At 40.7% G+C, this 26,723-nt stretch overlaps 1 protein-coding gene across 5 annotated transcripts in view; it reads left to right on the top strand.

Annotated features, from left to right (window-relative positions):
* The window catches only part of LOC140741175 (sodium channel protein type 8 subunit alpha-like), a 234,428-nt gene extending 207,979 nt beyond the window's left edge, over positions 1 to 26,449 (top strand). For all 5 annotated transcript variants that reach the window (XM_073071042.1, XM_073071044.1, XM_073071041.1 and 2 more), the window contains exons 23-28: positions 8,572 to 8,856; positions 9,613 to 9,666; positions 17,080 to 17,217; positions 18,594 to 18,698; positions 21,441 to 21,711; positions 23,578 to 26,449. In XM_073071042.1, coding sequence (XP_072927143.1) covers positions 8,572 to 8,856; positions 9,613 to 9,666; positions 17,080 to 17,217; positions 18,594 to 18,698; positions 21,441 to 21,711; positions 23,578 to 24,737 — 2,013 coding nt within the window. In that variant the 3' untranslated portion in view covers positions 24,738 to 26,449. The remainder of the gene's footprint in view (positions 1 to 8,571; positions 8,857 to 9,612; positions 9,667 to 17,079; positions 17,218 to 18,593; positions 18,699 to 21,440; positions 21,712 to 23,577) is intronic.
* Positions 26,450 to 26,723: the final 274 nt, after the last annotated feature.

Raw genomic sequence — 26,723 nt, 5'->3', positions numbered from 1 at the left:
GATCAGCAGAGGAGGACAAAGGGCTTAATTAGGAAAGGGAAAAAAGATTATGAGAGAAAGCTGGCAGGGAATATAAAAACTGACTGTAAAAGCTTTTATAGATATGTGAAAAGAAAAAGATTGGTCAAGACAAATGTAGGTCCTTTACAGTTAGAAACAGGTGAATTGATCATAGGAAACAAAGACATGGCAGACCAATTGAATAACTACTTTGGTTCTGTCTTTACTAAGGAGGACATAAATAATCTTCTGGAAATAGTAAGGGACCGAGGGTCTAGTGAGATGGAGGAACTGAGGGAAATACATGTTAGTAGGGAAGTGGTGTTAGGTAAATTGAAGGGATTAAAGGCAGATAAATCCCCAGGGCCAGATGGTCTGCATCCCAGAGTGCTTAAGGAAGTAGCCCAATAAATAGTGGATGCATTAGTGATAATTTTTCAAAACTCCTTAGATTCTGGATTAGTTCCTGAGGATTGGAGGGTGGCTAATGTAACCCCACTTTTTAAAAAAGGAGGGAGAGAGAAACTGGGGAATTATAGACCGGTTAATCTGACATCGGTGGTGGGGAAAATGCTAGAGTCGGTTATCAAAGATGTGATAACAGCACGTTTGGAAAGAGGTGAAATCATCGGACAAAGTCAGCATGGCTTTGTGAAAGGAAAATCATGTCTGACGAATCTTATAGAATTTTTTGAAGATGTAACTGGTAGAGTGGATAGGGGAGAGCCAGTGGATGTGGTATATTTAGATTTTCAAAAGGCTTTTGACAAGGTCCCACACAGGAGATTAGTGTGCAAACTTAAAGCACACGGTATTGGGGGTATGGTATTGATGTGGATAGAGAATTGGTTGGCAGACAGGAAGCAAAGAGTGGGAGTAAATGGGACCTTTTCAGAATGGCAGGCAGTGACTAGTGGGGTACCGCAAGGCTCAGTGCTGGGACCCCAGTTGTTTACAATATATATTAATGATTTAGATGAGGGAATTAAATGCAGCATCTCCAAGTTTGTGGATGACACGAAGCTGGGCGGCAGTGTTAGCTGTGAGGAGGATGCTAAGAGGATGCAGGGTGACTTGGATAGGTTAGGTGAGTGGGCAAATTCATGGCAGATGCAATTTAATGTGGATAAATGTGAGGTTATCCACTTTGGTTGCAAGAACAGGAAAACAGGTTATTATCTGAACGGTGGCCGATTAGGAAAAGGGGAGATGCAACGAGACCTGGGTGTCATTGTACACCAGTCATTGAAGGTGGGCATGCAGGTACAGCAGGCGGTGAAAAAGGCAAATGGTATGTTGGCATTCATAGCAAAAGGATTTGAGTACAGGAGCAGGGAGGTTCTACTGCAGTCGTACAAGGCCTTGGTGAGACTGCAGCTAGAATATTGTGTGCAGTTTTGGTCCCCTAATCTGAGGAAAGACATTCTTGCCATAGAGGGAGTACAGAGAAGGTTCACCAGATTGATTCCTGGGATGGCAGGACTTTCATATGAAGAAAGACTGGATCGTCTAGGCTTATACTCACTGGAATTTAGAAGATTAAGGGGGGATCTTATTGAAACATATAAAATTCTAAAGGGATTGGACAGGCCAGATGCAGGAAGATTGTTTCCGATGTTGGGAAAGTCCAGAACGAGGGGTCACAGTTTAAGGATAAAGGGGAAGCCTTTTAGGACCGAGATGAGGAAAAACTTCTTCACACAGAGAGTGGTGAATCTGAGCAGTTCAGTTTTGCAGTGGACCACCAAAAATGCATGAGCCCATCTCACACTTCCATTCAGTATGCCTGTCCAGCACCAAGCAACTTCTCGGACGGTGTTTACTGCAAGAATGGGTGATGAAGGGGCAGCATTTAGAAGAGCTAAAACCAACATTAAAAATGATTTGATGTAAAGCTGATGAAGCAACCAAAAAAAAAAATTGAGCTAGGAATGGAAAATTTCAATGCCGCAGAATGAAGATTGGGAGGATGATGAGCTGTAATGTCCAATTTTTTTTTTGAAAATGAACTCTGAATAACATGGAAAACATCATGCCATATCAAAAACTTGCCTTATTACCAGAAGAGGAATGAAAAAAAGTGCATCTAAGTCAAGCTTCCAAAATCCAGACGTCAAAATAAAGGCAGTATTTCAATGATGTAATGTCTAAACACAGCTCTCTGTAACATGTGAAATATCACATTTAGTCTGAAGTTATCAGATTAATACAAGATCGATAGACTAACAAATTATCTTGCTCTTAAGAAGAAAGAAATTGGATTTCAGATATACCCAGCCTCTGTTGTCTGCTGAAGCTGTGGAGACTGATAAACAAAGCTAAGGAACTTCAGGAATCTAATGCCTTACTGTTCATTTTAAAAAGCAAGTTGGGAAATGACTAGTCATTTCCACGATCTTCAGAAAGAAAAAGCAGTACAGTACTGAGCTTCAACAATGACCAATTAGATATGGATTGTCTCTGGTGTTGGAGTCAGTCAATAAATGCAGTGTGTTGATTCAGGAGAACAATATGTCAACCTCTCAAAACAACACGTTCTGAACAAGTACTGGATGTCTTCAAATGAGAAAGAAATTTGGGCACTCTTATTTGTAAGATCATAGTTGCCAACTTGTTGAGAAGCACAATAATTAGCTTCTTGGTTGGAAGTGTCCTGACTTGTTCATTCTCTTCAGTGGTGTGAGTGAAAGTAAATAATAAATTGTGCAGTAATCCAAGATCACTTGAAGTTTCTGTGGGTGACATTCTCTCTCAAATCTGAGAAAGTGCTAATGGTCAAGGCTGTGAATATGAAAGGTTGGTTTTGGCATATAATTGCTGATGAAGAATGGAATCTGCCCATTGTATTTTACCACTAATTTTGCAATGTCCAAACAATTGGTTATGCATTTGAGAATTTTGGAAACCACATAGAGAAGATGAAGCTGTAACGAATGATGAAAGTATAGAATAATATATCAATTTGATGTCTGCAAGAGACAAAGTATTTATTGTTGATACACTAAGTATGATCACATTAATGGGAAGGGAGCTTGACAAGTTCTGACAATGAATGCATGTACAGACATCAAAGAATTGAAATGATCAATATGTTAGCGTTATCCATATGGAAAATAAAAGAAGAATTGCAGTTCCATGTTGAATTCCAAAGGTGTCTCCAGAGAATTAGAATGGGAAATGACCAACTTTTGAACAAGGACATAGAAACGCAATGTCAGAGAGGAAAGGTGGGTGAGTTGAGGCTTTTCTCTTTGGAGCAAAGGAGGATAGGAGGTGACTTGATCGAGGTGCATAAGATTGAGAGGCATAGATAGAATGGACAGCTGCTGCCTTTTTGCCAGGGCGGCAATGGCCAATACTGGAGGACATGCATTTAAGGTGATTGAAGAAAAGTATGAGGGTGATGTCAGAGGAAGGTTTCTCCACGAAGTGGTGGATGTGTGAAACACACAGCCTAAACTGGTGATAGAGGCAGGTGCATTAGGGCCATTTAAGAGACATGGATGTAAGAAAAATGAAACGTTGTGCGTTGAGTAGGAGGGAAAGGTTAGGTTAATTTATTTTGTGTCAGAAAGATACTAACTTTCTTGAATACATTCAGGAGAGTTCTCTCCAAAACCAACAGAAGTGCTGGCTGTATCAGATTGAATAATTAAGCCAGATTTAATTATTGGGTTACTATAACAATATATGTATGACTGACCATAATAATTGAGTTCAATATTGCGCCTGAAAGGAAGAAAGCACCAAACAGCTGCCTGATGATTCTAGATTTTGGTTCGTCTGATGTAGCGGAGATGAGATGCACATTCCATGCTCAGTTGGGCAAATCTGTTAAGGGGTGAAGTGACATGATCAGTAGGGGGTATTTAATCCTAGAATGAACCAACTTCTACCCTCAAAAGATCTGTGTTCTAAAAAAGAAATGACCATGAACACCTGAGTAGAAGTGTAAAACAAGCACAGATCTTGGTGAATAGGGAGACATAAAGTCAACAAAATGGACAGGAGGTGTTACAAAAAAAGGCATATGAAAAGGACGTCTAATTCAGAATGTGCTTGATCTGACTTTGGCTGCACACTGCCTCCACACGTGCTCTCTCACCTAGTCTGGATACAGTGGGCCAGTCTTCCCGTTTTTTTAAACCTTCTCAAACCAGACCTTGGCATTTAGCAGGAGGGAGTGGCACCGTAGCATAGTGCTATTACAGCTCCAGTTTCCTCCCACATTCTAAAGGCCTACAGGTTCGGGTTAGTGAGCTGTGGGCATGCCATATTGGCACCAGAAGTATGACAGGCTGCCCCCAGAACAATCCTTGATTAGGTTTGGTGCAAATGACATGTTTCACTGTATGTTTCAATGTACATGTGACAAATAAAGCTAATCATTAAATCTCTCTTTTGAAATTTAGCCATCTTTGAATATTTCTGACATTCAGAGACAGTTTATAACAAAATTAAAAGATAAAATTAAGAGCACTTAGAAATCAGTTAAAGCATTAAATTAAAAGAAAATGATTAAAATTGCTTAGATTTGACTTTGCCTTGTAATTGGGAGTGTGGATTCCCAATCTGTTCCCCATTCCAGCAAGACTGGGCACTGCTTGTGCAGTTGAGTGACAGAGGTACTGCTGTCTATCTCTCAGTTAGTCACGGACTTCACCTTTCACCACCGCCTGCATAGGGAGATTCATCCCAAAATATTGCAATTAAGCAAAGAAGGTAATCAGGAATTAGTGGCTTCTTTAATGATTGTGATAATGGGATTGCAACTTCAAAAGCTAACACTTAAAGGATTACTTTGCAAAGACTTGCAATAAAGCAGGAGAAAAACTTAGTTATCCCAAGAAAACTATTGAATTAGTTTGAGTTTTGCACAGGAGAAGTTGTATTCTTCTCCAGGGTTTTCAAAAGAAGTAGGTAAGAAATTATTGATGCCCTATAATCTTGCAAAGTTCTCTTAATTCATTAAGTTCTTATAGATATAACCATAAAACAATTACAGCATGGAAACAGGCCATCTCGGCCCTTCTAGTCCGTGCCGAATGCTTACTCTCACCTAGTTCCACTGGCCCGCACTCAGCCCATAACCCTCCATTCCTTTCCTGTCCATATACCTATCCAATTTTACTTTAAATGACAATACCAAACCTGCCTCTACCACTTCTACTGGAAGCTCGTTCCACACAACTACCACTCTCCGAGTAAAGAAATTCCCCCTCATGTTACCCCTAAACATCTGCCCCCTAACTGTCAACTCATGTCCTCTTGGTTGAATCTCCCCTACTCTCAAAAGACATTTGTTTTGCATTTTAGAAGTTCCCATGGAAGTTCATAAACAACACAAAAAAAGCCAACTAACAGTTGCTAACTTCATTCAGTGGGCATTGCTAGTCCAGTTACACTTTTTCCTACCGGTTTAAATCCATGGTGTAATTAGCTTCACCCACGAACATCATTCAAATCTCCAAAGGCTCCTGTCCTACAAGTATTGGAAATCCTCAGAAGGGCAGATGATGTCTAAGGGGAGAGAAATGGTTAACATTCCAGGTTGATGATCTTTTGTTAACACTTATTTAAAAATTAAAAAGCAGACATGTTTAAATTCCAATAAAGAGGGAAGAGTAGGGAGAGCAAAAGGAACATCTGTGATCAGGTGGAGACCAAAAGAAAATTGATGATACTGATTGGTGTGAGCCAGGAGGTTTCTAACATTTTATTTCTTCACTCTCTATTTGCGCCTCCCATGCCAATTTAACAAGCTTCAACACACTTTCCAGGTCAACACAATTCTGTGTCATTGAACTCCTGATCGTCACCCCATTGTGCACATTTCCTTCTTTCTATCCCTGCACTTCCCTGCAATAAATATGGCTGGTTTCTAAATTCTCCAAGGGGTAATCAGCTTGAAGTATTAACTCTGGCATTTCTCTCTCCTCACAATTCTACTTGCTGAGTATTTTCAGCATTTTGTTTGTTCTTGTAGGTTTTTTTTACACACCTGCATGTGCTCATGAAATTCAAAACCTTTTGAATTTAGAAATGTGTGAGAGTTCAGATACATTATGTCAGAGCACAATTAGGGTGGTATAATATTAGGGTCATATTTTCAGGTTCTCAAGTCTTTTTTTCAGGTCTTTATAGCACACTCTTCCAACACAGTGCACTGTAAGCCTTTACATTGTGTTCTTTGTGAGGATTTATAAAATATTCTTCATTTTGAATTGTTAGCTGTTCTCCAGAATTGCATTTTGGGCATGTCTTTGGAGCAGGAGTAGCCAATTGTAATAATTCAATTATTTACTGGTCTATATCCTGTTCTGCTTTTTCTCTTTATTCCAATATAGCTAACAAAAACCTAATAACATCAATAATTCAATGAACCAAGAATCCATAGCTATTTGAGGAAATGAACTCCAGAATTCTTGTGTATGTGTGCATGTGTGTGTATTTGGAATGGTGGTGGGATGAGTTGGGAATAATGTTTCCCAATTTCTCTCCTAACTGGCTGACCATAATCTTAAAACTGAGCCCTCTTGTTTGTGTTTCCCAACAGAGGGAGTAATGTCTTTCCATCTACTCCACTGAACCACTTGATCAGAAGATCCCTTAACTTTCTTAACTGCAATCCAAGTATACGCAGCCTACCTGTATCATTTAATCCTCTATCTCCAGTGTCACTGTGCTGAACACGTCCAAAGTTGAGGTCTTTTTTTTTAACATGTTGCCTAGGACCAAGCAGCTTAAAAGATCATTTCCAGCCTGTTGTATTCCAGATATCTTGAGATAAAAACAGAACTTTTGATTACATTCTGTACCAAATGCAGTGGCTTTTGATGATTTTTATATCTGGACCCCTAAATCATTATGCATTTTTATTTTGATAATTTTACTGTTCTACGCAGGGTCAGATTCAACAGGAGGTCTGATCTGGATCAAGTTACTTGATTATTTTCATCATTTTTGCTGGCTGCAAGGAGCTAGTTGTATAGTATCTCAGTATAGCTTGTCTAGCAGCATCAATGACAGAAAGCTCTGGTCTCTGCAGTAAGAGAAACTGCTTCTTTTTATGGTACATGGAGCAATAGAATCACTTTTCCAACATGAAGTCCAAAAGCTTTGAGGTACATTTATGAATGGTACTTCAGAATTAAATGTATTGTCACACTCAATCGCATTCAGTAATTTGATAAATTCGGGGGGGGGGGGGCGGGGGAAGAGAATAGAAGTCTTTGAGAAAACTATGACATCAACTCCATCAGTAAAATGCACTGATTACTTTCATTTCTGCTTATTGAATATTAATATCTTTCAATGCACATCAACTTTGTCTTGCATATCTGATAAAGTTCATTGAGAAGTTTTGAACTTCAGGTGGCATAGTGGGTTGGAGCACCACTGTAGTGGCATTAAAGTGTCAGGACTTGGGGTTCTCTAAGATTGCAGTCTTGGCCATGCTGCTGGGACAATGTCAGCGTGAAGCCTGGTGTCACTGCAGAGAAGGGGCTATGTAACATGAGAATAATAATTTGCTATTGAACATGGCCGCAGAGCCTGGCCGATCTCTGCCATAGATGATCTGTGATGCAGGAAGGTTAGAGAGGGATGGAAGATATTCAATGAAATTTGGAAGTTCTGAACTTAATTTGTAGTTTTGAATAATGATATGTCACACTGAAGTCGTAGGACTCTGGAGTGAATAGTCAATTTCAGTTCATCTTCTACAAGAGGTGCCAAGGTAGAAAGGAGATTGGTTGGTTTCCACAAACGTGGAGGGGAGATCTGGATGCAGAAACCCTTGTAGCTGCCCTGGAGCACCTTCTAGTGGCCATTAATGGAGCAGCAAAGAACGAAAACCTTGGATCCTCCTTGGTGCCTGACCTCTAAAGGGGACAGTGGGACATGGCCCAAGAGACCAAGGGTGTTTTAAAAAAACTGTAATTCTGTCACTCTCAATATAAAATATATATATAACAGTTATTTGGCACGCTAAGATCTTTAGAGTTTCACAATATAATTTTAAAGCATAATGAGAACAAAACATGCAATATTTATTGTAGTTGGTTTTAAAGCTCGATTTCACTCAGCTGTGCTTTTACCCACTATCTAGTGATATGCATTGCAAAGAGCTTAAAGTTCCTTGAGTATGCAGGAAATGGCATAAAAGTGCTATTCTATAATTTGCATGTGTATCTTAATCACCACTGCAGAATGTCCGCTTACAAGCAGCTTACGAGATTGCACGCTTAGCCATTGACCGCTTATTCCCAAGTGGAATTGGAATGACAGGGTTTAAGCTGAGCAACAGAAGTATAGAAGCTAACTTATTGAAGAAAATAACAGCCACAGTTGTTCTGTTAAATGACAGGATCACAAATATCTCTATGGATTCCTGGATCAATCACACAAGCAGTTTTGTAACTTAAAAGTCAAAGTTGATAGACCTACGGTGTAGTATTTAGCTATGCAGGGAGGTGACAGCAGCTTAAACCCTGACCTAAAGTCCCTGGTTTGTGGCCTAACTGAAGTTTCCCTTCGCATTGATTTTCTTCTTTCTGCGTCCTGGTGCAGGTTGTCGTCAATGCCTTGGTGGGTGCCATCCCTTCCATTATGAATGTACTGCTGGTCTGTCTCATCTTCTGGCTCATTTTCAGCATAATGGGAGTGAACCTTTTTGCTGGAAAGTATTATTTCTGTTTTAATGAAACATCCGAACTTAGGTTTCTCCCCAAGGAAGTAAACAACAAGACTGAATGTGAGGCTTTGATAGGATCGAGTAATGGCGACGTTCGTTGGAAGAATGTGAAGATCAACTTTGATAATGTGGGAGCTGGTTATCTGGCGTTGTTGCAAGTGGTGAGTTTCTTTTGCATTTCATTACTGCTATAGTAAGGTTTTCTTTGTGCTTGACATCTACATAGCATAATAACTGTGGGAATGCCACGCTTTTACCTGCATCAGGCGGGCAATAAATGGACCAGTGAAGACAACTCAATTTCAGAAGAATGCTACCTGCTGGTATCAGTGTAACATGGTTCCAATTTATCACAGAGACCATAAGGTATAGAAGCAAAATTAGGCCATTGGTCTCATTGAGTCTGCTGTGCCATTCAATCATAGCTGATTTTTTTTTAAATCTTCTTTCACCTGCCTGCTCCAAAGGAAACAATGGAACTTGATAGAATATAGAACAGAGCAGTACAGCACAGGGACAAGCCCCTCAGCTCACGATGTCTGTGCAAATTAAACTAATCCAATCTACCTGCACATGGCATCATCTATCCCTCCATTCCCCCTCTGCCCATTTCTTCTAAACGTTGCTGTTCTATCTGCTTTCACCACCTCCCTGGCAACGGCTTCCAGCCACCCACCACTCTTACCCCGCTCATCTTTAGATTTCCCCGCCTCCCCTCTCACCTTAAACCTATGCACTCTAGTATTTGACATTTCCACCTGGGGGGGCGGGGGAAGTCTCTGCCATCTAACCTAGCTCTGACTGATTAATGTTGAACTTCTGCAACAGTGTATAAGGAAGTGATAGCTTTTTACATAGAGAGAAGAAGAGGTGAAAGTACTACGTTGTTGACTGGGTTTTAATTTTGCTCTTTCCAGGCTACTTTCAAAGGTTGGATGGATATTATGTATGCTGCTGTTGATTCACGAAAGGTAAGGGTGACAAAATAAATTGTAAATGTCTGCACCGACTGTAGATCCTGAGTTACTGGTAAATACTGGTATAAAGCGTTTATCAGGATGCTTTCACTCAGCATAATTTCTTTATGGACTGCGCCAAGGAATTTTATTTTATTGGTTTGTGAAGGTGGCCATCTTGTATTCGGGGCTTCTGCATATATGATGTGCTTATACACTGAGACATCCTGAGGAGCTGAGTTTGTGCCTTCTCCCCATCGAGTCAGTTTTTACCATTCAATCATAGCTGATTTTCTCCAAACCCTATTCCCCTACAACCCTTAACCCTTTTCCCAGTCAAAAACCTATTAATCTCTTCCTTAAATACACCCAGTAACGTGGCCTTCACCACTGTCTGAGGCAAAAAATTCCATAGATTTATCACCCTCTGGCTGAACATATTCTTTCTCATTTCAGTTCTAAGTTCATTCCTCCGATCCTAGGCTTTTCTACTAACGGAAACATCCTCTATCCAGGCCTTTCAGTGGCCTCAAGTGCACATGTGTAGCACAGGTTATTTATGCCTGATGCTTCCATGAGTGAGTCTTATAAAAGCAACTTCCAGGCTGAGGCTGTCAAGGCCAGTGTATCCCCTTTGCACCCTCTACTTGGATCTTGCTGAGCCGTCTCCCTTGAGTTCTCATCAATGGGCTCTGGTCCAGTGACTACCCTGATGGCCCTAACTGATCCTCAAAGTCCTAATCTCACACTAATTGAAATCTCCAGCCTCTCTGACCCTAGTGGGCCTCTTGTGTTCTTAATTCACCAAAGTTCTTGCACTTGCTCCATAATGTTTTTTTGGGGGGGAGGTGGAAGAGGTGGGGGACATGTTCTGCAAAGGCCTCGTCTTCATTATTCATGACAGCTTGGGCTTTATGTGTAATAGGAATTTGCTGTGAGAAGCCAATGTACGAAACCTTCACTGGTCCACCATGCATCGCTAACTTAATACAGATATCCCCACCGCAAACCAGTTTTGCGGCCTGCACATCTTTTCTTGTCAATCCTAGAAGTATAGTATTCATGTAAGAAAACCAGCGTTGAATCTACAGGGTATGTTTGCTTAGCAGCAGCATCAGAAGGTTTGATTGCATGCTCCTATTACTCGGGGAGGTATATTATTTTTGGTGTCAGTTTAAGCATATGTGGGCAAAGGGTTGGCCAGAACTTCTGCTCCTGCTTGCGATTAAGTGATCTACTGCAAAGTGAGTGAGAGTGCAAGGAGAGCTGACGTCATTCACAACAAACTATTGCAAGCCCCTTTCTCACAATCTTCACTGCTGCCTCGCAGTGCTTTGACCACAGAAACTCTCCTTCATGTCACTCTCCATCTCAATCAACTGTTCTGGGTGGTATTTTAACTGCTTTTTCCTGCAAACTTTCTGACACACTTGTTCACTTTTGTAAAGCACCAAATAGGTTCTTAAGCCAACAGCATCCATGCCAAACATTTTGCCCCTTTACGCCAATCCAATTTACCCACACAAGGTCAATTATGTTCAATTCTGGTCACCTCATTATAGGAAGGACGTGGAAACTATGGTGAGGGTGCAGAGGAGATTTACCAGGATGTTGCCTGGTTTGGAGAACAAGTCATATGAAGCAAGGTTAGCAGAGCTGGGACTTTTCTCTTTAGAGCGTAGAAGAATGAGAGGGGACTTGATAGAGGTCTACAAGATTATGAGAGGCATAGATAGGGTGGATAGTCAGTACCTGTGTCCCAGGGCACCAATAGCAAACACCAGAGGGCATATGTACAAAATTAAGGGAGGGAAGTTTAGGGGAGACATCAGGGGTAAGTTTTTTTACACAGAGGGTTGTGAGTGCCTGGAATGACTTGCCAGGGATGGTGGTGGAGGCTAAAACATTTAGGGGTATTTAAGAGCCTCTTGGGCAGGCACATGGATGAAAGAAAAATAGAGGGTTATGGGGTAGTGTGGGTTTAGTACTTTTTTTAAGGATTATATGGGTCAGCACAACATGGAGGGCTGAAGGGCCTGTACTGTGCTGTAGTGTCCTATGGTTCCAAGGTCCTTATCCTTCCATACCTTGTCTATTCAAATGGCTCTCAAATTTAGTGATTGTTTCTGACTAGGATTGTATCCTCCCCTCCTTCCTCTCCCCTTAAACCTGTGCCCTCCTAGTCATAATTATAGAATTGTACAGCACTAAAACAGACCCTTCAGCCTGACTAGTCCATGCTAACCCAGAAGCTTGGAGGGTTGGAGGGTACCCAGACAGAATATAAAGTGGCGCTCCTCCACTCTGAAAGAGTCTTCATGGCGAGGTGGCCATGGATTGACTCGTCGGAATGGGAATGAAAATGATTGACCACCAGGAAGACCTGCTTGTGGCAGCTGGTACAGAAGAAAGAACATGATGCCACAGTTGTGTAAACTAATGAGCACAAGTTTAAAATAGGAACCCTATCATACAGAAGCAGGAAGCACGTTTATGCAAGGACATCTGGAAATCTAATATTTTCCAACCAAATCTATGGATCTTGAGGCAAAAGGAATTTTTAAGATTAAGTTTATTATGTCTTTGTCGGGTATAAGGTAAAGGTGGGTGAAGCTGAAGTATAACTCATCATGACTTAATTGAAATAGCATAAGAGACCAAAGGAAATGAATTAAATAATTTTCCTAATTTTCAGTGTAGTTAAGTTTGCAATTCCACCCTTCAATAATGCAGTGGTTTTTGGTGGAGGCCTGTAGATGATGCTTATCATCACAGACCAGAAATGAACAGATCAGGATTGTGAGACCTTCTACAATTGTCCGTTAGCTTGCAAGCTGTATTCAAAGACAAGAACATAAAACAGAGTTCGTTATCATATGTGCGTGCAAGTCCACGTGCACATGAACTTGTGAATATGTATACGAAGTGATTCCCTTGTTCGATCGTCCCTCCCTACTGATCTCCCTCCTGCCACTTATCTCTGCAAGAATTCCTACACCAGAGGCAACACTTAATCTGTGAGTCTACTTCTAGTAATTTCTCTTTCTTTCCCCTCCCCCCTTACATTCCCCATTCTGGCTTCCCTCTTGCCTCTTCTCTTCACCTGCCTGTCACCTCCCCCTGGTGCTCCGCCTCCTTCATCCTTTTTCTCCCATGGTCCAATCTCCTCTCCTATCAGATTACTTCTTCAGCCCTTTACCTCTTCCACATATCACCCTGAGCTTCTTACTACTTCTCCCTCCCCCACTCATCTACCTTCCCCCTTGCCTGGCTTCAATCTTGTACTCCTTCCCTCCCCCACCACCTTATTCTGGCATCTTCCCCCTTCCTTTCCAGCCCTGATGAAGGGCCTCGGCCCGAAACGTAGATGCTGCCTGACCTGCTGAGTCCTCCAGTATTTTGTGCGTGTTACACAGCTGACTTGCAGCAGCATCAGATAAGCAGCCATTATAAACACATTAAGCATAAATTATACACAAAATTTACAAGAAAAAAACACAATTAGAAGCAAAAAGGTCCATTGTAGTGCAAAATAGTCAGTGTTGCTTTACTGAGGTAGTGAGTAGGGTTGTGCAGGTCAGTTCAAGAACCAAATGGTTGAAGGGATGTAGCTGTTCCTGAAACTGGCGGTGTGGGACTTCAGCTTCTGTACATTCTGCCTAATGGTAGCTGTGAAAGGATGGCCTGGACTGGGGAGGAATCTTTGATAGATGTTTCCTCCTTGAGACATGCAGATACTACCAATGGTGAGGAGAGATGAACCTATAATATCTTGGGCTGAGCCCACCACTCTCTGCAACCTCTTGCTTCCTGCCCATTCGAATTGCTTATCAAATCTGGATACTTTCAGCAGTACGTCTGTAGAGTTTTTTTTTCAAGAGTGGTCCACATGAACAAATGATTTGTGCAAACATTGATCTCCATTAAAACTTTGACCCCTTGGATGCTAAACAGGGCCAATAATATTTGCCAAATTTCTATTAAGTAGGTTTTCTAACCAACTCTTGTGACTGTGCTCCCACTCCAGAGACCTGGCACATCCCTTTGGATTGTTTGTACCTATGAGCTCATGCTTGTGTGATGGGTTGGCACGCAGGTTGAGGGTTTGCACATGGGTACTGATTGCTTAACAGACTGCAGTTCCACTTCTAGAGTGGAGGTTTCCAACCACAGACACTTCGGTTAATGGTAAGGGTCCATGGCATAAAAATGGTCAGGACGCCCTGCTCTGGAGGGAAAGGTTTGAAGCCATTTGCTCAGCACTGAAGAACATTGTCTGTGTTGTTCAGCTGAGCCTGTGCCTGCCGACATGAATGTTGTTCCATCAGATAGCAGTACACGGTACAAACATTGAAGTAAACACCATGTATTTTGTAACGCTGTTATCCATGAACCTACGTCGTTGATTTCTAATGTGGTTTCCCTTATAAATATCCCTGTTACTGAGCAGTTGTATGTTTATTGATGGCAATTGCATCAATTTTGTTTTGCAGGTAGGCCAGTGTTCATAGACTGAAAGTAAACTGAGCGCCAATGATATAACAAAGAAATATAATCTGAGTGACACACTGGAATTGTACAGGAAATTGATGTCACCTTGGTCTACTTAACAAGCCTCGATCTACTGTGGTTTTCTCTTTAGTAGCCTTTTTGCTTACATCTTTGCTATATTAATTCATCAGATTCAATTCAGTAATTCAAACTCTTAGTTATTCCTTGACACCCCGACTTGTAAACTGCCTTGTGATTTTTTTTTTCAGGAGTAAGCAATTTAAGGGGATGAGCTTGTCAGGATTGATTATTTTCATTTCCATCATGACAAGTGCAGACTAATTTTAATTCCTTAACTTTGTGGATTTCTTCAGGTCTCACATTTGGACATCTCGACCCTGCAGATCAACACACTTCCAATCTCTAGGGAAACGGTCTCTCTCAGGGGGTCAGAGACCTCCTCTTGCTCTGACATGTCTCAGTCCCCCAACCTCACAATGGAAATTATCTCTTCCTGCACCTCTAAGACTACTTCCAAACTGCTGCCCAAACAGCTATATTCTTCTGTCAAGTTCCTTCAATTGGTCTGTGCTGCAGTTGGGTCCTGTCTTGATTTACTGCAGAGCAGAGATCTCCTCTTGCACCTTTGTTCCCCACCCACTCCCCAACGATATCAATGCCATGCAGGGGAACACCTTTCATGCAGAGACAAAATATCCAGAAGCAATACCTCTTCAAGAGCCTACGTCCAAAGTGATTCCACGGATCCAAGACCATCCATTAGAAAAAAAAGGCAGGAATAACACATTATGCATGTTAACTAGAATCTTCAATTTGAGTACTTGCTTATTTCCAACAATGTTGACAAATATATGCATGGACACACAATCAGGCCAATTAGGAACACGAATGAGCCCACTTTGCCAGTAAATAAGTTCTAAACTGTTCCAATTTTTAACTTTGACTCTACATTAACCTACCTCTGGTAACCTATCGCCACCTTATGAAGAATCTATCTAACTCTGTCCGAAAATGTTTCAAAAATTATGCTTCCACTGTTCTTTGGAGAAGAGTTCAAAAGGAATTTATCCCTTGAAGATGAGGCAATATTTTTCTGTTAAATGAGTGATCCCTTATTTTTAAACAGTGACCCCCCTAGTTTGTGATTCTCCTAAAACAGGAAAAACCTAATCTACACCACGATGTCAATACCTGTCATGATCTTGTCTCTTATTCAAGTCACCTTTCTTCCATATCTATTGTACGCTTGCACAGTCTGTCAAATTTGTCTTCTGAAGACAACTTGCCCATTCCCGATATCATAAACACAAGAGATCCTGCAGATGCTGGAAATCCAGAGCAACGCACAAAATGCAGGAGGAACTCAGCAGGTCAGGCAGCATCTAACGAGGGGAATGCACTGTTGACATTTTGGGCCAACTCCCTTCATCAGGACTGGAAAGAAAAGGGGAAGAAGCCAGAATGAGGAGGAAGAGGCAGGTGATAGATGAAACCTGGTGGGGGAGGGGGAATGAAGTGAGAATCTGGGAGGTGGTTGGTGGAAAAGGTAAAGGGCTGAAGGAATCTGATAGGATAGGAGAGAGGACCATGGGAAAAAATGATGGAGAAGGGGTGGTGATCGGCAGGTGAGGAGAAAGGAAGGGGTAAGTGGAGAGCCAGAATGACGAATGAAAAAAGAGAGAAGAGAGAAGGGGAAGGGGGGAAGAAATTACCGGAAGTTAGAGAAATCCATGTTCATGTCATCAGTTTGGACTCTACCCCTCTACCCAGATGGATTATGAAGTGTTGCTCCTTCAACCTGAGAGTGGTCTCATTGTAGCATCATTCCCAGTTATCAGTCCATCAAACCTCTGGACTGCTTTCAAAGTAGGAACATTCTCCCCTAAGTAAGTAGGTCAGTTCCATACATAGTACTCTAAATGCGCTCTTACTGCTGCCCTATATAACTGAAGCATAAACTCACTACTCAATTCCCCTAGCCATAAAAGATAACATTCTGCAAACTTCCCTCAATGTTTGCGGTACCTGCACACCAGCAAGTGAATAATGCACACAAAATGCTGGAGGAGTTCAGCAGGCCAGGCAGCAATATCCATGGAAGGAAATGAACTGGACTGAATGAATCAAGACTGATGAAGGTTCTCAGTGCAAACCGTCAGCTGTTCAGTTATTTCCATGGATGCTGCCTGACCTGTTTGAATTCCTCCAGCATTGTTTGTGTGTGTGTGTGTGTGATGCTCATGATTTCCAACATCTGCAGAATCCCTTGTGTCAGCCTTCTGTGAATTATGCATGACAACACTTCAAGCATGTACAGAACCATATAGCTCTGCTCAGTAAATGACTAAGAACTCCCAGTCTCTTGAGAGCCTGCAATAAATACTATCAGAAGAAATTTGAATGAGCTGTTTTCAGCATGATATTAACTAAATGCCAGATTTAGATGGCAGAAGGAATTTGCATTAGCCAGTGGTGGTCAGTGGCAATTCAGGCTGAGGTAACTCAGTGGCATTTTGAGGTGGTGGGGATGTGTCAGGGGTCAGGACGGTGAGAGCCGAACTAAAGGGTGGCAGGGTCACATCAGTGTTGGTTATCAGAGCATCTGTGGAGCCAGGAGCAGCACATCTCCTCTGACCTCTACAGAAAAGAAGTAGTTTCCCAATAACTTCAGAAACTTCCATTGGTCCCGGTTAGGCTTCTCCAGAACAGATAGCCCAAGGGCTGCTCAATACTCAGTTTATGTAGGCAGTTTAAAAGTTGCTTACCTGCTGTTCGAAAAATATTCTTAAAACCACAATTGGGGAGTATTCTATTATGGTCCAGACATATGGTTGGTGGGATATTATAAGGTAAGTCACTAACCTCTGTAGAGTGTTATTGTGCAGCAAGATGATTAATAATTTATTATTGTTTTAGGTTGAAGAACAACCATTCTATGAGGACAATATCTACATGTACATCTATTTCGTGATCTTCATCATCTTTGGATCATTCTTCACATTGAACCTCTTCATTGGTGTCATCATTGACAACTTCAACCAACAGAAGAAAAAGATAAGTTCTTTTGCATGAGAAAATTCCAATAACGATTTCTAACTTTCTTTATAACAGATGCTTGAGACAACTTATCCATTTGGACGTCAGTGTGCAAATATCAAAATTTATTGTTATCAATATATTCAGAATTATTCTAATTATATGTGAATATTTAATATACATTTGTTATATCAGGTGACTAAAGACCCATGCTGCATTGACTCTTTTTTTTGTCTTGTCCCTGCCAAATCATTGTCCCCTCTCATCTTAGGTCACTGACTACCTTTTAGGTTTTGATTCCACAGATACCACCTCTGAATCTTGCCCAAGTAGTGATTATTTGTGTATAAGACCTTAGTGAGAGATTGGACCACAGGGAGCATCACAGCTGATCCTGATCCTATCCTCCTCCAACCTCCACTCATCCATCTTAGGACAGTTAACTACCACGTCTTTGAGTGAAGTTACTAATGGGTAGCATGTAGTTGAAAGGAGACCCAAATTTAGATCGTTTTGAGACTGCAGAAGTAATAGTGTGAGGTTGGAAAGAGAAACAAGTGCTGTGGCTAGTAAGAGTAGTCAGGTTAAGTCATTTCCTTTGGACTTCTGTATCTGAATCGTGTTTATTATCACTCACATATATTTTATTTTTGTAGTAGTAGTATAGTGCAAGCCATAATTTTACTATAAATTACAAAAAAAGCGAAAAATAAGGAACAACGAGGAAATATTCATGGCTTCATGAGTTTTTCAGAAATCCAACAGCAAAGGGGAAGAAGTTGTTTCCAAAACACTGAGCGTGAGTCTTCAGGCTCCTGCACCACCTCCCTGAGAAGAGGGTATGTCCTGGATGGTGAGGGTCCTAAATGATGGATGCTGCCTTTTCAAGGCATCGCCTTAACAATAGAGGAGAGATGTTGATGGAGTAGAGAATGCTGAGACAGGGTCAGAAATCTAATTGGGAAGCTTCACATTGCAGCAGAAAAGATCGATGTATTTAGAGACAATAGTACAGTTAGGTATTTTAGAAACAAAAGAATATCAGAGAGGGACATTAGATAGTAATGACTAGAAGGCAAGATTTGATTTCTTTTGAGAAAGTGGTTAATGCTAGTTGTTCAAGGGGAGGATGTTGTTACCCGAGGTGAGAGAGCCATTTAACAATATTAGCTCGCGTAGCTCAAAATGGAATTGAAATGGTCAGCGGCCTAGTAGTCCAGCACCACTTGCTGTCCTGGCTCTTAGCCCAATAAATACCCATTAGATAATCATCTGACCAACTGCACTCCAGCCAAGAGTCACTGGCTTAACAAGGTGTGAGTGGGAAAGCAAATGAGAATATATGCATGGTAAAATTCTGAAGATTGTAACCAGTTTTTCTTTGTTCTCTATACTTTGGAGGTCAGGACATCTTTATGACAGAAGAACAAAAGAAATATTACAATGCAATGAAAAAGCTGGGGTCCAAGAAGCCTCAGAAGCCCATTCCAAGGCCATTGGTAAGTACTACACAGGTACAACAAACCACTGATGGAACTGGTGGGAAATGTACCAGAGTTGTTCTTCATTAATTAAGCATGAATAATTCCATGACAGTGAAAATAAGATTGCTGACAATTGTCAAAATTCAGTAATATTGCAGGCAGTGGTTGTAACTTTAATAGGGACTATTATGTGAAAATAAGACTGTTGTTCTGTTTGCCTGTTTGGATTATGGAAGGGGGAGGAATCTATTGGCTGTAATTTGCTGAAATCACTGCTTCAGTTCTCTGAATGGTTTGTTCTGTATAAAATAGGTGATTTTTAGACTGCACACCAGATGGCTTTGCTTTGGAATACTGAGAAATCAAACCCATTTATGAATGATTTTCTTTCTGCACAAATTAAGCATAAAAGCCAATGTTCATGTCAGACTGCACCATTGAACTTTCTGGAGCAACTTCCTGACTTTCAGGAAGTTTGGCTGTGTAATCCAGCCACAGATTACCTCAGTATGTTTGATTGTCCTTCCAATGTTGTTAGCTGATGTGCAGCCATTTCTTCATTTCCTGACAAAAATTGAATATTCAAGATGTGATCTACAAATCAGGGGTTTTTTTTGCATGTGATTCAAAATGAAAAATACTCTACCTGTTTTTCATCTGGATTTATTCCCCAATTCCGTGTTTTTTTTCATGTGTCATCTATTTGGGTACATGCAAGTTCAACATACCAAAATGGGGGTGAAATCCAGTCTTTAGGCATCCATACTGAGAAATTCTGTCCCATGATGTGTTTTTCCAGAGTTATATAATTGAAAATTGAACTTGTTTCCCCAGTGAAACTGTTGACATAGTTTCCCGAAATTTGACCGGTTCCTTCTTGAACTGAATTGACTATTTACCTATCAGGGCATGGGGGATGATAGTATTCCCCCATGCAATTTCCTTTTGGATGGCTGTGGGGCAAATTGGACTACATTGTCCTGGGAGCACCCCTTAGCCATTCCTGGGATGACTTGGTTTAACCACCACAGTGCTGGTCTGGAATATCTGACAGGTAAGTGAATTACTTATCTTCTGCCATTGGACAATAACCCTCCCCTATCCCATCCACTGCCTCCTGATTCTAGACTTCTTCCCCTGCTTTCACTGAACCTGCTGACCCCAATGCCAATAAAACCCACTCCACTACATGGTGTTTTGGTCATACCCGACCCCAGCACACTGCATGGTGTTGGCCCTGATCACCATATGCATGCCCGCTCACCTGCTGCAAGCCCACATTCAAGATTCAAGTTTATTTATCACATGTATATTGAAATTTACAGTGAAATGTGTTGTTGGCCTTAACGGCCTTAACAACCAGCACCCCAAAAATGTGTTCTGGGGCAGCCCACAAGAGTCACCACACATTCTGGCCCCATCATAACATACGCACGGTGCTCGGCAGGACAACACGGAACACAAACCAGAATACAACAATACAGACTATATATGCACACATGCACACAAACACCTCTTACCCCCAAGACATGCAGCCTTCTTCCATCTCCAGCCTTAATCGGACTCAGATTTGGATATTGGCACGCAGACATTAGGCCTTCGACTACCCCAGCAGGCTTGCAGAGATTCAAAGACCCCGGGCTCTGGTCAATGGGCCTTGGCTTCTGTATTTGGTATTTGACCCTCAGTCTGCAGGACAGAGACTAAAGACTCCAGCCTATCTTCTAATTGCTCAAATTCCTGTCCCTAAATCTTAACATGACCTTTACCTACTCTGTCCCCAAAACCAGCCCATGAGCACCCCCCCAAATTTTTTTTTAAAAACAAGTAAAACTGAGCCTCGACTTCAATGGCAGTCGCAGCTTGATGCCATCTTGAGCAATCTATCTCAAAGACCAGCCCTGTTCCACTTCCTGTTTACCAAGTCACCGGCTCCTGGGGCCCACTGCCACCCCCAACACTTTTCCTCCACCACTCCCAGCCAAAAGATGCCAACCACAACACAGACCCCTGAGATCTAGTTACCATTTCTCCCCTAACTTGACCTTGTGTATCAAATAGTATCAGTTGCTACACTTTCAGCGCTAGACACGTACAGTGCATTGGAGCTTGGGATGTGATTAAAGTTTTAGCTGACCCCGTTGCACCCATTTAGCACAACTCCTCTGATGCCTAAAGTTTTGAGGCACAATTCTAAGCTTGCTTTTGCAAAGCATTACTTGTGTTCAAAAGCTTGACAAGCACTTATCATTTCTGATCCATTTTGTAATTCCATCTAAGTATTTTATTATCGTCAGCCCCAACATGATGTTGGGGAAAGCTGTGGTATGGTTCTTCTTCTCCCTTCCTCCCTTCCCTCACCTCCAACCCTTCTCATCCCCTCCTCCTCAGTAAAGGTGTGACTCACTTTTTTTTTTACATGAAATCAAAGTTTCTTTTTCTTAGATGACAAAAACAAAGAATGTTATGTAGTTCTTTGCAAGGCAATCAAGAATATGCTTTTAAGGTGAGAGGGGGAAGTTCAAGAGAGGTGTGCAATTCAAGCTTTTCTTTACACAGAGAGTGGTAGGTGGCTGGAACGGGCTGCCAGGTAAGATGGTGGGAAGGAGATGCATTCATGGTGTTTAAGAGGCTTTTAAACGGACACATGGACAGGTAGCAAACTGGGGGAATCTGGATCATTCACAGAAGAAATTTAGTTTAATTTGCGATTCTATTTCTATAATATTCATTCTGTGTATGTTTTTTTTGTTGTAGAATATAATCCAGGGCGGAGTCTATGACTTCGTCACTCAACAGGTTTTTGACATTGTCATCATGATCCTGATCTGCCTCAACATGGTAACGATGATGGTGGAAACAGATGGTCAAAGCAAAGAGAGTGAAAATATTCTGTACTGGATCAACTTTATCTTCATTATTTTCTTCACAAGTGAATGTGTACTTAAACTTTTTGCACTGAGGCATTACTATTTCACAATTGGGTGGAATATATTTGACTTTGTGGTTGTGATCCTTTCCATTGTGGGTAAGTAATGATACCTAAAGATCATTGTCTTTACGTTTAATGAATGAAAAGCCCATGTCTGTGCAACAGTGCACCCATAATTTAATCAAAGCAGAATAATAGTTAACCCGATTGTTTTGGGCCAGTAATCTCACAATTGCAGGGACAATTGTGCCAGGAAGGGCGATCGTTACAAAACAAAAGAAAAGCAAAAAAAAAAACGCCATCTTCCAATGCTGCACAACCCTGTCGTGAGAATGTGGTTAAATGTTGGGTATTTGAAGAACAGGCTGGATTCTGTTTTAACTTTTCACATGTTTGTCTCGCCTTTCGTCTCCAGGTTTGAATCTAAGTTAGATTTTTAGATGAAAGTCTCCCACCTGAAGATAATCCAACACTACATTGCAGCTGAGATTAAGATGAATTGTTAAACCATGTTGGACGGACTCTGGCACTGAATTTGACCTGTGCTGTAATGTGGGAGTGCTTGCTCTTGAGTCAAAGGCATTTAATGTTCTTTCACTGTCATGCATACAATGAAAAGCCACAACAGCAAATGTATAAAATATATTTCCCAAAAACATAAAAGCATTAGAAGCAAGTTAAATCTAACTCTTTCCTCACGAGAAACTGACTGGATTCAATGCAACACCAATTTTACACTCATCCTTTTATTGAGGGATAAGAGGGGAGTCCAACACAGATGTAGAAGGGTGAAGAACTTGTCTCTGTGAGTATCCAGTCTGGCAACCGCCTTTGTGTTTGGAAGGCAGCTGGTTGGTGCTTACGAACGTTTAATGTAGAATTTAAAATTGAGGGAAAGAGAGCTACTTGCTTACTAGCATTACATTACCGGTGACAAAGAAATTGGTCCCAACCCAGCACCTATGTTACTGTTGTTGATGCAAAATAGGAATTGTTTGTTGAACTGCCACATTCTCCATGAAGGTTAAACAAAAAATAGGCACAAAACTAGGCTTGAGGAACTTGATCTTCTCTTTAACCTCCTGAACCACTAGTGAATAAGTTCTGCACTTGCATAACAGTTTTCTTCTCTCCAATTATGAAGGAAATTATATTTGCTGGCCTCTAATTTTGCAAGTGTTGGCTACATTGTGGTACTTAAGTGACCTGTCTTTTATATTTGAATGTAAATGATTATTGGTTTTGTTGTGCAATTCTGGAAAGAGAGGAAGCAATTGGGCATCAGAAGACACAGTCAATCTGAACATTTTCCTGTAGTGTCATCAAGAACTCTGACCTCCACCCTGGTATAGTTTTAATGCTTTTAGCACAAATTGGAAGATGATTATTTGAATTTGGAGTTTATATTCCAGGATATAACACATTCCAAATTATTTACGTCTGAGAGAATATCAGGGAAGCTGTCCAGGGTATTTGTTTTCCATATGAAATATACGGAAAGCCACTGCAGAACAAGTATAGAAAGGAAACATTTCAGATTTATTGGGGCTTGAGGATTAGGCTGTAATCCTAATTAAAAATTAGGATTAAATAAATTAGGATAAAATTTGGATAAACTGTAAATTGAAAAATGTAAACATAAAATATTGCTCCATTTTTTTCACAAAAATTTCCATTGCAACAAAGTTTTTTGAGGTTGTTGTCATCTGAACTTCATAAATACTGGAACCCATGTTACTTCCAAAGCTGTAATGTGCATTGAGGTTTGATGTTCTGACTGTACAGTTAATACATTGTTTTATCATTAATGATATGAAGTGAGAAAGTTGGTAAACAGATTTCACAAGCTATTCTTGCATGGACTGCCCTAATCATTAGTTTATTGCAATGCTGTGTTTCATTTGTGAGGGAATTAATTGCGTTAAAGCAGAACTGTTAATAAAATCTCTTCTGTTTCCTTAGGAATGTTCCTGGCTGATATAATTGAAAAGTACTTTGTGTCACCAACACTTTTCAGAGTAATTCGATTGGCTCGAATTGGTCGTATTTTGCGTCTGATCAAAGGAGCCAAAGGAATACGAACGCTATTGTTTGCCTTAATGATGTCTCTGCCGGCCTTGTTCAACATTGGCCTTCTGTTGTTTTTGGTCATGTTCATCTTTTCCATATTTGGAATGTCTAATTTTGCGTACGTCAAGAAAGAAGCTGGTATTGATGATATGTTTAACTTTGAAACATTTGGCAACAGCATGATCTGCTTGTTCCAGGTCACTACATCTGCTGGCTGGGATGGTTTACTCTTGCCAATCTTAAACAGACCACCAGATTGTGACATTGAAAAGGAGAACCCAGGCACTGCTGTTAAAGGAGACTGTGGCAATCCGTCTGTGGGAATATTTTTCTTTGTCAGTTACATCATCATATCATTTTTGATTGTTGTGAACATGTACATTGCCATTATTCTGGAGAACTTCAGCGTGGCTACAGAGGAGAGCGCTGAACCATTGAGTGAGGATGACTTTGAGACATTCTATGAAATCTGGGAGAAGTTTGACCCTGATGCCACACAGTTCATTGAGTACAACAAGTTATCTGACTTTGCTGATACTTTGGAAGCACCTCTTAGAGTTCCTAAACCCAATCACATAGAACTCATTGCCATGGACTTGCCCATGGTGAGCGGAGATAGGATTCATTGTCTGGATATCTTATTTGCATTTACCAAGCGCGTGCTGGGTGAGAGCGGAGAAATGGATGTTCTTCGGCAACAGATGGAGGAGAGGTTTGTGGCGTCAAATCCCTCCAAGGTATCCTATGAGCCGATCACGACCACGCTTCGACGCAAGCACGAAGAAGTTTGCGCCATCATTATTCAGCGGGCTTATAGGGCACATTTGGCGAGGCGAAAGATCACCACCAAAGGAAGACTTCCGTATACTAAATCAGGAGGGCATGCAAATGAGAATGGTAACACCAATCAAGAAAAAAAGGAAGGAACTCCCTCCACTGCATCACTGCCATCATACGACAGTGTAACTAAGCCTGAGAAACAAGAGAAGGATCGAAAAGGCAATGATAAAGGCAGAAACAACCAAAAAGACATCAGGGAATCTAAGTTGTGAAAAAAATTCCATTTGAAAGCAAATGTTGTTTACAGACTTAAAGTATATAGATATATATAAATATATATATATATCAATGCAGAACAGTGACCCAATTTCTAGAACAAAAAGAACTCTCAGCTAGAGATCTATACCAAACATAATCTGCTTACAATATACAGTTGTTGCCTAGACGGCAGTGACCTTCCCCTCTCATGACACTAGGACCCTGTACAGCAAAGGGGATTCAATAAACTCCAATAGGTGGTTACTGCATCTACTATATTTTGGCAGTCACTGCAACAAAGGACAAACTATGGCTGCTAGGATCAGTACATTGCCAAGGGGGTCAGACAGAGATTTTATTTTCTCATTTTAGTTCACTCGTTCAGACAAAAAAAAAACAATACCAAGGTTTGTTTGACCATGCAAAATTATGGTTGCCTCCTTCCATGATCTGTTCAGCAAATGTAACATTTAGCCCATGCCTTTATTTTTAGTCATGGTTTCTTTCTTATATCTGCATATTTTTCTACATGGGCTTCATGTTGTTTGGGGATAAGGGGAGGTACGTGGGTTTTATTTTCGGACTGAGGGGGACTTGCTCAGACCGATTCCAAAAAAATTGTGCTCGTTCAATGCATAGAAATGATTTGCATGATAGCATGCTGTGATCAGAAATCATGCATGTAGAGTCATAGACCACAGACACAAGTACTTTGTCCACCCAGTGGTTTTGTCTTATGGCTGAGGCATTCCACTGAAAAACATACACTATATTGGGGGACAGCCTAATATCGTGCCCTTCAAGTATTTACAAACTCTTTAATGAATCATTCATCCAACCTCAGTAGAAGTAACAAAAAAGGGGGGTTGTGTGTATGTTTAATAGCTAATGTTCTGAACATACAGCCATTGTTGCACATAAATTGCTGCTCTGTATCCTCCTGAAAGGGGAAAATTAAAATACAAGAATGGCTTGTTGTATTTAAATTTCAATGTAAACCAAAACTAGGGCTTTAAAGATCGTTCATTTGTATCTTGCAGTATTGATTAATCACCTTCATATTGCAGAGTAGACATTTTATACGGAGGTAAGGAATGCTGTGTACATGGCAATTTATCTCTGTGGTGCAATTTTTGGGTACTGGATAACAGAGTATACGCAGCACCAAGATGTGTATTAATCCAAGTTGATACAGTTTTTGAATTTCCAATATCATTTAAAAAGAAAACGAACATTTACATCTTCATCAGTGATGGTTTGCAGTTGGCACTTTGATGCATGTTTTTCTTGCTTCTGTAGTCACATATAATGTTTTTTCTCTAATAATCACATTTGTTTAAAAAAATTAATTAAAAAAAAGAAATAAATAAACTCGCACGCCAAGTCACAGTGCTGAGTGCAAGTGGCAGACCGTGCAGCTTCATTTCATTTTCACTTCTTGTCATCCTGCGCCGGATGACAACTAAATGAGGATTCATGTTTTCTTCCCTCGTTAGCTTCCCTCGTTAGTAGAAAACGATGTATAAAACAGAGTCACACATATATGTACAGGCTATGTTGTAAGCAGCACAAAGCAAATGCTGAAAGGTGTGGTTGGAATTTTTAAGAGAATATTATAAATATTGTAATATATCATTTTATTTTATCGGCATGCATTTTTTGTAAATACAACAAAAAATTACAAAATTAAATATAATGGCTTCAGGCTGATGCCATTGTCACAAAATGTTATTTTGGATCATGGATACTTTTTCATTCGTTAACATCCCAATTCTAGAAACCGAATGGCAAATTGTAAAGACGACAAATTTTAAAAACCCACTGTTCTCTGGTTCTCTGTGCAATAAATCCATTTAAGACCAAATCTGTTCAGAATTAGATTTTTCGCGCTAATTTGCAGAGATCAGAAACTGGCAAACAAAAGAGTAGGCGGCAAAAGAAAAATAGTGCAATTAGAAAGCAGCAGCATATTGTGGATGCATTTTGTTTTCATTTTTGTT

This window comes from Hemitrygon akajei, chromosome 18 (genome assembly GCF_048418815.1).
Source record: "Hemitrygon akajei chromosome 18, sHemAka1.3, whole genome shotgun sequence".
Lineage (NCBI taxonomy): Eukaryota > Metazoa > Chordata > Chondrichthyes > Myliobatiformes > Dasyatidae > Hemitrygon > Hemitrygon akajei.
This window is presented reverse-complemented; position numbering and strand designations above follow the sequence as displayed.